Source organism: Miscanthus floridulus, chromosome 13 (genome assembly GCF_019320115.1).
Source record: "Miscanthus floridulus cultivar M001 chromosome 13, ASM1932011v1, whole genome shotgun sequence".
Classification (NCBI taxonomy): Eukaryota; Viridiplantae; Streptophyta; class Magnoliopsida; order Poales; family Poaceae; genus Miscanthus; species Miscanthus floridulus.
In genome coordinates, this window is record NC_089592.1 from 29,308,558 (window position 1) to 29,318,335 (window position 9,778).

General features: G+C 41.6%; 1 protein-coding gene across 2 annotated transcripts; it reads left to right on the forward strand.

The window, feature by feature from the left end:
* The first annotated feature begins 300 nt into the window (after positions 1-300).
* Positions 301-8,799, forward strand: LOC136501317 (VIN3-like protein 2). 2 transcript variants are annotated; one of them, XM_066496827.1, is made up of 5 exons: positions 301-523; positions 897-961; positions 5,946-6,621; positions 6,913-7,238; positions 7,434-8,799. In XM_066496827.1, exons 3-5 carry the CDS (start codon positions 5,954-5,956, stop codon positions 8,345-8,347), a joined length of 1,908 nt encoding a protein of 635 aa, XP_066352924.1. In that variant the 5' UTR covers positions 301-523; positions 897-961; positions 5,946-5,953; the 3' UTR covers positions 8,348-8,799. The 2 variants fall into 2 exon arrangements, with proteins under 2 accessions (XP_066352924.1, XP_066352925.1); XM_066496828.1 differs by lacking the exons at positions 301-523; positions 897-961 and adding an exon at positions 1,141-4,877.
* The last annotated feature ends 979 nt before the right edge of the window (positions 8,800-9,778 follow it).

The window sequence follows — 9,778 nt, forward strand, 5'->3', positions numbered from 1 at the left end:
TGAAAAAAAGAGAAGCACAGAAAATGGAAAAAAAAATAGACAAGCGCAGAAAACGGAAAAGAATTCCTTGAGCTGACATGTGGCTCGGCCCCGGAAGTACCGTTGTACGCTCGATCCTCGAGATGCGCTGTGCAGCATGGGCGGCCTTTTTCTACTGCGCAGTGGGCCTCCACCATCCTTGGTCCACGCTTCCTCTCCGGCCCACCACGGGCCGCTGGCTGCTGCCTCAGCGTCTGCTAGTCTGCAACCGCAGCTCTCCCAGTCCCGAGTCCCGACTCCTCCCCCCGTGGCGTTGTCGTGGCGTGGCCCCCTCGTCTCGTCTCCGTCTCGGTCTCAAAACAAAAGCCTCGCGCACCACCACCACGGGGCCACGGCACCATCTCCGGACTCCCGAGGGGACCATCACCGCCGCCGAGCACGCCCACCGCCAGCCCTTCCTCCTCCCACCCGTGTCGCCGCCTCCAAGTCCTGCCCCGCTGCTACTGGCCCGGCCCCGGAATGGCGTTGCGCGCAGGGAGATCCGGTAAGCTCCGGCCCGATTCTCAACTCTCCCCTCCCCCCATCCTCTCTTGGAGAGGGCTGAGCAATCGAATCGAACCCCCCTAAAACCAAAGTCGCCCTCCCTCGGACGGGAGCCCCCCAACCCGTACAGATTGTGTGACGATAGATTGGTTGCCTCACTTGCCCCTGCGCTCGCTTTGGGGGTGCTACCCTAATCGGTGACCCTCCTTCTGTGCTTCGATTGGGGTCTCGTTCTCTTCAGCATTGACCTCAGCGGTTTCCTTTTGGACAATGCTGCTGGTTTGCTGGTTGTTTCTACCATCTACGAGCGCGTACGTACGTGTGTCCGAGACGCCGGACTGATGTTCCCCCCACTTCTTCGTTATGTTCTGCAGGTAACCAAGTCTAGCTGAAGTGACGAGTGGCAGCCTTGTTCGACCGTGCGGCTTCTGCTTGGCTGGTAAACTCACTACTATGCTCCTGCAGATGGAGAATGCCGTTCGATTATATATAAATTGTTCCTGTATCGTCTTTCACCTGCTTGTATTGTATTGTTGCCTTGACGGCTTCTAGTGCCTATTGATACAATGGTTACTTGCCCTCTAATGCATGTACGGACAATGTGATCATCTTGACAAGCTCAGTTGCCTTCATAAGGCAACCTATATGTTCCGGTGCTGCTTCCATATCTGTGTTGGTACACGATGCCTTTCCCTGAGTCCGGTTCTGCCCAATCTTTTCAATTCTCTTGTTTTTCTTAATTGCAATGTTAAGCAATATGGTACGACAGCTCCTCTAATCATAGGAACATGTCGATGCAATTAAAACCAAACCTTTTTTTTTTACATCTAGAACTTGAGATCACAAACCTGCGTAATAACAGATAAACTATGATTTGGGTTTGACTTGGAATTTTTGGAGACTATTTGCAAAACCTGGGCATTTCTGGTAACATGAACATGCCTAATAATACGTACAAAATGAATGTTTCTCACTTGTTGCTTGGCGATTATATGAGCATCGTGAAGTGAATAACTCAAGGCTGGTTGTAGTTGCACGCAAAACTTGCTGCCTATGGCTGCTGCCCACAACACACAAGCTAGTTGGACACCTGGGTACTTCGCTGTCACTCTAGGTGCTAGGTGCCAAGACGCTGCCGCCTAGCTCCTAACTTGCCTAATAGAACACTGGTCAGTCGATTGCGTCTTTCTGCCACTGTAGAAATAAGAGTTCCTTTCCTGAATGAACTCTCAAAGAAGCTTCTCTTCGTTGTGGCAAGTTGTGTGAAAGCCTAACAAGACTGGGAGTTGTGGTGTTGAGGATCCATAATCTCTAAAAGGCTGCCAAGGTGATGACAATTTCTAAACCCTAAAGGCAGTGGAAGGTGACAAGGACCCTAATCCCTCATATTTCACTTTCCACTCTTCATTCTTTTCAATCTGTGCTGTGCTGCTTTTTTGCAGCACCTAATCCCTCATATTTCATTTTCTACTCTTCTTTCTTTTCAATCTGTTCTGTGCTACTTTCATTTGAGGCCAGCGTTTGAAATTGTGATCTGTTGGGCTGTTAGTTTCTTAGCTTCTATGTTCTCCTGAAACTCGGTAATGCTTTGTGTTGCAATCTTGGAATGAATTTAAGATGTAATAGCAATTATGGATTGTTATGGAAATATCCAACAATTTGATCACCGAATTGAGGTATGAGCTAGCAATAATTGACCAATGCCCAGTTTTGGTGATCCTATCATGTTTAGGGTAATGTTGTATAAATAGGAAGTCCTAGTCTATACATATCTAGTTAGGTGATTGAAAATCAAATCTTACTTTATGAAGTTCCTTTCAAGGCAATGATTCTGTAAGTTAGGTTAATTTATATAAACGGCATAGATATGCCTCATAAGTTTTGAGTTTATAGACACGACCTAGATGTACCTCATACAGCGGCGTATTATTGAAGAATTGAAGAGAGTCTAGCTTCATTCTTAAAACAACGCCTAGGCAACATGGCACTTGTGTGCTTTTGGCCTTCTAGGTTTCTGCTTCACCTTAGCCAAATCAGTGTGAAAGAAAAGAAGAAGAACAAGAGGGGAATGGGAGACCAAGCAGTGGCAGCTTACCCATCCCTGCAGCTTTGACTCTGGTGGCTGGTGCAAACCTCTTTGGTCAGCAGTGGTGGCGGCCAATCCAGAAAGGGAGCTGTGGCAACAGCTGATATGAAGGGGAGTGTCAGAATAGATCCATCTGACCGTCAGGGAAGTGGCTGTAAGTAGCTGATGGCTGCCGGAGAAAGGAAGAAGACGGGGAAGGGAGTGCAGCGCTGCTATGGGAGAGACGGGGAGCGAACGGCGATGCTGATTTGGGGGAGAGACGGGGAGCGAACGGCGGTGCTGCTATGGGAGAGATGGGGAGCGAACGGCGGCGCTGCTATGGGAGAGACGGGGAGCAAGCGGCGGCGCTGCTATGGGAGAGACGGGGAGTGAACGGCGGCGCTGCTATGGGAATTGGTAGGGGTCATCGAGAGCATCTGGCCACCTGGGGCCTCAGGCTGCTTAATGTACTATTGGAGGGGTAAGATATGGGCTGCATGGTGGGCTGGGCCAGTTTCCTCTTGTCTCTTTCCCCTTTTGTTTTTTTCTTTTCCGTTTCCTTTTTCTTGCCCCTTTTCTTCCATTCTCCCTTGTTGTTTTGCTGCTTCTATTATATAGACTCGTATATGGTGTCACCTCGCCTCGCCTCACCGCCTTAAGAACATTGTCTAGCTTCACTTACTCTTCTTTTTCTTTGCTCTTTAGAAATCATAGTGATGTAAAATGACTTTCTTTGTGCACCTGAGTCCAGAGATAGGTGAATACAGTAATATTAAGGGATTGTGAACGTTCACTGGATTGTATGATGTTTGGTCGCCCTTTCTATTTCTGACCCTTTATGGTATATGCAAAAAAAATTTAAGATTTACCAATTTTCTATTTGTAGGCTAGAAGGTTTAAGATTACTCAAAGATAGTTTCATGAAATGTAGTTATGCTACATGTGAAGGCTATTATATGTCGTGGTTACTACTAAGAACAAATAGAGTGAAGTAGCATCAACTGCCAATATTATTTTTCTTTCCTGATAGTCAGCTCAAGATACTAATAACTATTTTCTCAAGATTGGACCTAGGAAAATGTACACTTGTTTTAGTTTGAAGACAGCGAGAAATTCATGTATTTAACCTTGTCTTCTACACTGAGATGCATCATTTTGCCTCTCTAAATTTGTTACTATCCTACAGTGGTATATGAAATTGATAGTCACCTAAGACTTCACATATTAATGGTGCAGAATAGTAGAAGTAAATAAGTGATATCTGAAGGCAAGTGATGCACATAAATTATTAAAATTCTTGCCCAGAACTGAAAGGCTTGGGACTGAAAGGCTCTGTTGTTGTTGTTGTTGTTGTTGTTGCCCAGAACTATCACCCAATTGAAGTACTGATAAAAGAGGCAAATGAGAATTCTGATTTCAACTTGTTTTTTTGTCACTTCAAGTATTGTCAATGGTCAGATGTCTACATTCGTTGTAGTATGATGTGAGAAACTATATAAACTAAAACCATACTTTTGAGCCTCTAGTTTGTTGAGAGTACGTGCGAGTGCACTGTACTCTTTATTTAGAGGTATAAGTATTCAATTGGTTTGCATCATTAAATGGTCATGAGATGTTCCTCATGTGTGTTGCGTTGGTGTAATTTTGCCTATCTAAGTACTATTGTTGTACCTGAATATCTTTTTATTTATCTTAGGAAATTAATATAAACTGTAAAAATGCATCCATGATTCATAGTTGCCTTAAAACAATGCTCCCTTCAAAAATTATATGTAAAAACAACATTCAAAAAACAAAACATTGAACTTGACCAGAATAACAACACAACAATTTCAGCAATAAAATCCTTAAATTAGAATCAATACAAATTTTCTTATTTTTAGTATCATTGTCTTCTTGTTATTCTTTGAACAGTACATGCCGGCTTTGACCGCCATTGTTAATCTTAAGGAACCGATCTACCCTGAATTGACTAAGAAGTGTACATAGAATTTTTTTTTCCTGAACTCTAATTCGCATGTGCATCATAATAACAAGCATTTGGGTTAATATATCCAGCTAGTTCATGCCACAAATTCGTATGTATGCAGCTGATAGATAATGCAAAAGGAATACAATACTATTAAGTCTGGCAATATACAAAAGTAAAAAAATGTAAATAATGTAAGAAATTAATGCTGGAGTTGTGGGAATGAGACCTGCTGGCCGCCTGTTTGGTGAGTATGCACTATGCAGCACCCCTGTGCGTGCTCTGTGACCCAGTGTCTTCAGACTTCCTTCATAGAATAACGTAAGCATCAACATTTTCTGTTGTTTATTTCCATAATTCAATTATCCGTGTGATTGCAGATTATAAGATACAGAAAATTTGAGTGAAATATTGTGATGTATTTCTTTACAGTTGTCTTAATAACCATAAAATTCATTACTTGCAAAACAGCTGGTTCATCGATGACATCTTTGAATCAACGGAAGAACATAATCACCTTCTCTTTTTGCGTGCACCAAAGAACAGATTAGATCGGATCTGGTAAAGATTTGAAGAGATTAGAGAAATAATATTGCAAAACTTACATATATTTACAAACAACAGATATATAAAAATTCAGAAACATCAGATCATAGGGGTAAAAAGGAAATTAGAAATGTAAACGAGAGAATGCAAATCAGTAGAGTGAGTTTTGCACCTCCATAAGATATGAGGTGTCAATTCATTTCTTAGTTGGTGACTGGTCTAGTGGATGGCTGGTTGGAATGAATGTGAGTCCTCCATGCTTGCTGGTGTCGTTTGATTATGAGTTACTTAATTGCTATAGTGCAGTTATTTAGTAGATGGATATGGTGAGGTCTACATCAGAAAAGGCCATCACATGCCTAGGAGCACACACCAGAAATGTTCTCTAGCTATGTCTACACTAAGTGATACTATATAACCATTCAATTTGTCAAACAGTGAGGAACTTATATAGTGCACAAACAGATGCCATGATGGCACATGTTTTACTGCAGCGGTAAGAGCATGCGTGAACTTAACTGTGTCATATCAGTGCTACAAAGAAAAGGATGTGCTGATCTCAAAAAAAAAGGATGTGCTTTTAGCATTGAGAAGCAACAGATTGATGGCTATCACAAGAATATATGGTTTGTTAGCTTATAATTTGTTGATGATGTAGCTTCTCAAGAATGCTTATTTTGTTGTAGTAAAGATTAAATGATAAAAGGATATACCTTTTTCCTTTGGTTTTTATTCATTTATATTCTGTTCTCTTGCACAATAACACTTTTTTTGTATTTATATACTTGATTCACACAATTTGAATACTGTTTAGCTGCTATGTCTTATAATTCTTTCATCCAGGAATTGTGATGGATCCAGAAAAACAAAATGGGATGAGCCTGATGGACAAGAGACAACTAGTATACGAAGTTGCGAGATGGCCGCAAGGTGCCGTGGAGATTCTTCAGTGCTGGACCCGCAGGGAACTTCTTGAGCTTATTTGTGTTGAGCTGGGCAAAGAGAGGAAGTATACCAATGTCCCAAAAGCTAAGATGATTGCTTATCTATTGAAATTAGTTTCACGAAAGAGTGGAAAGAATGGACAACTCAAGGATGATAATACAAATGTTATGTTATCAGGGCAGGATAACAAAGATGAAACACAAATGAAGGAATCTGAGGAACAATCACGACCACCCAAAACTGCAAACTTTGATTCATCAATACGCAGAGAGGCTCATCCTGGTAGTTCAGTGGTGTGCAGCAATGTTGCATGCCAAGCCACATGGAATGCAGGAGATAAATATTGCAAACGTTGCTCTTGCTGCATTTGCAATAAATATGATGATAACAAAGACCCTAGCTTGTGGTTGGTTTGCAGCTCTGATAATCCATACAGTGGTTGTTCATGTGGTGTCTCTTGTCACCTAAACTGTGCTCTAAAGAATAAAAAGGCTGGCATTGTGAAGAATGGATGCAACAAGTTAGACTGTAGCTTCTACTGTTTTAGCTGTGGGAAAATCAACTGGCTAATGAGGTATCCTTCTGACTGTTTTGGTTCATTAACATACCATAGGAAAATTATGAACTCTATTTGTTAACCTAATTCTTATTTAGGTCTGATCATCCAAAACTAGTATCACGGTCTGTAATGGAGCAATACTTTCTTCTTTTGGTAGTTTTTATCATAACCAAAAAGTATGCTTTTTGTTCCTAGTACAGGAAAAATGAACTTGAGATTTTTTAAATGCTATAAATATTATGGTCACACATGCCTCTTCTGCCTATTGAAACTTCACGTATATATTTTACCTCTTACCTACTGCAGGAGTTTGCAGAAACAACTTGTAATTGCTAGGGAGGCAAGGAGAGTTGATGTGCTTTGTGAGCGGCTGTCATTGAGCCATAAAATGGTAAAAGGGTCTGAACGTTACAAGGAAATAGCGAGCATAATCAGCTCAGCTGTGAAAACACTTGAAAAAGAAGTTGGTGGTGCATTGGATCAGGTTTCTGTGATCACGGGCCGTGGCATCGTGAACCGGCTTACTTGTGGTGCTGAAGTTCAGAAGCTTTGTTCTAGTGCATTAGAAATTGTAGACTCTACAGTGGATAACATCTTGGAGTTTGAGTCGAATAATAGTCCAAAACTCCTAGGTAATATTGTCTTATAGCTGACTTCATTGTTTAAATTGCATTTTGCATGCTTAGAAGTCTTCCTTGAAGAATTTGCCACACAATGTTTGTTACCCAAAAAAGTGAAAATGCATTAGTATAAAAAAAAGTCTTCCTTACAAAACATACAGGTTACATACAACTTCGTGTCTGAACAGATGGCATTTATCTTTTCAGGTCCCCAGCCCCAGATCCTTTTTGATGAGATCACTCCATTTTCTGTGGTTATTGTGTTGAACTATCAGGATAACATTGGTAAGGAGCAGATTGATGGTTCCAAAGTTTGGCACCGAAGTGCCAAGGTTTACAACTATTCATCAGAGCCCACATGCCACATACTGAGGCCAAATACTAGGAGCCTGGTTTCTGGTCTGAGCCCTTCAACTGAATACATCTTCAAGGTTTTGCCTTTTAGCAGCATACAGGGGTTTACTGAATGGGAGGCAAAATGCAGTACACGCAGCCTGGACCATGGTAGCAGCCAGTGCTCAACTCAAAACTCTGAGAGCATGTGCCTCAAAGAGGATTCAATGCAGCATCAGAAAAAGGATTTGAATGTGCAGAATCATCAGAGAACCATTCAATATGATTCACCTAAGGGTTCTACAAATTCAAGTGAGAACAATTTATCATGTGAGCGGTATTCCAAGCGGGCTAAGGTTGCAAGGTTAGACGGTGCAAGTGACAACGATGAGAGCCAGTTGCCGCCAACTTCTGAAGTATTACCATTTGCAAGCTCCAACTCCTCTCCTTCCGAAGCTCCTAGTAAACCTGACTTGCTTATTGGCACCCCAGATTCAGCCTCCAAGAACTATGTGGAGCAGCAGTATGACTACTGCGTGAAGGTGGTCAGGTGGCTGGAGCATGAAGGGCACATGGACAACGACTTCCGTGTAAAGTTCCTCACTTGGTTCAGCCTAAAGGCAACAGCACAGGACAGGCGAATCGTGGGCGCCTTCGTAGATGCTCTTATCGGTGATCCTGTAAGCTTGGTTGCCCAACTGGTTGATGCATTCATGGATATCATCTGCATCAAGGAGAAGCCCTCTCAAGCACAACACAAGGATGCATGCTGCAAGGTTTGGCACTAGAAACCTTCATAACTGCTCTACATTGCTGCGTCACGTCATTTTTCTGGTGACTGGAGGATGAACTATTGAAGTTATTGCCTAGCAGGTTGCATATGAATTCTATTGAGATAGATATTGGGCACTTGAGATAAACTCTTAGAGGCTATAAAAGACGCTATGATGCTGTAGATGTTTCATTTGGCGTTCAGGTCCATCTGATATATCTCATTTATTCATTCAAATTCAGTCGGTAGGCAGACTATTGATCCATGAAGACAATCATGGTGGAACTTGTGCTAGTGAGGTATGGTTCATGAACCGGTTCTGAGTTTAGCCTTCAACTAGTAAGTAATTGGAGCTTGTTAGCAGACAAGCAACATGGTGGATCTGCAAGCTAACTATTGTGAAATCATATCATGACTTTGGATATGTTTATTATTATTAGTTGACTCATTTTTTTCGTGTGATGTGTTTGGAGTGTAGGCAGTACTAGTTCACGTACAATCTGGGGAGCCACATACACGTTATTCAATTTGAAGGGGTATAATCTATCTCTCCTCTCAAGAGAGAGATAGAATAGTTGCATTTCTCGTGCATTGCGAGTATGGTGACGCAGAAAGAGCTTAGCTCTTCTCTTCCCGTTAGTTTAAAAGTTTTTGACATATCTCTTCTTTATTACGTAACATCTAATACTAGCTTAGAGCTATTCATTCCAGGTGCCCTAGTAGCACTCTGGCTTGCTCTCTATTACTGCCTAGAAAGGCTACCTCGTAGGCTATTGCTCATATGCTCGCCAGCCTCCAAAACCCTGAAAACCCTATCCATTGGTCTTATTGATGGAGTCAAATCCTATTGACTCTTGAGATTTTGAAGTGATCGGGTTACAGGAACAGGGCACAACTTAAGGACAAACACTCACCCATCTATTTTCTGTCTTCATTTGTATAACAATCCGATGGCACTGCCATATGTACAATCTGATTATCAATCTCCTCTATCTCTCTCAAATCTGGAAGAGATTTGTATAACAATCCTCATGCTTTTGAGGGTCCTCTGATCTTTACAATCCTGCATGGTAGCATACTTTTGGGTAGAAAAAATGTCTTCTACTCTTAAATACAGGATCAAATATTTAAACAAACTGTACGCTAGTATTTCTTACAATTAATACAAAAATGTCTTCTACTCTTATGTTTTAATGTTTTAAAAAAATGACTTCTGTAAAGTTCGAATTTGAATTCGAACTATGACGTCTAAAATTTTAAAGTTGAGTTGTTATTGAATGTATGTGACAGAATATTTATATTAAAATTTTATTTCAAACTACTGTGATGTCAAAATAGACAAATTATAGTATTGTTTTAGAATCAAAGAGAAAAGAAACGACATCCTAGTGCCTGGACGTCCGGCTCCAGCGCTACGTCCGGACGTCGCTCCCCTTCCCAAACTACC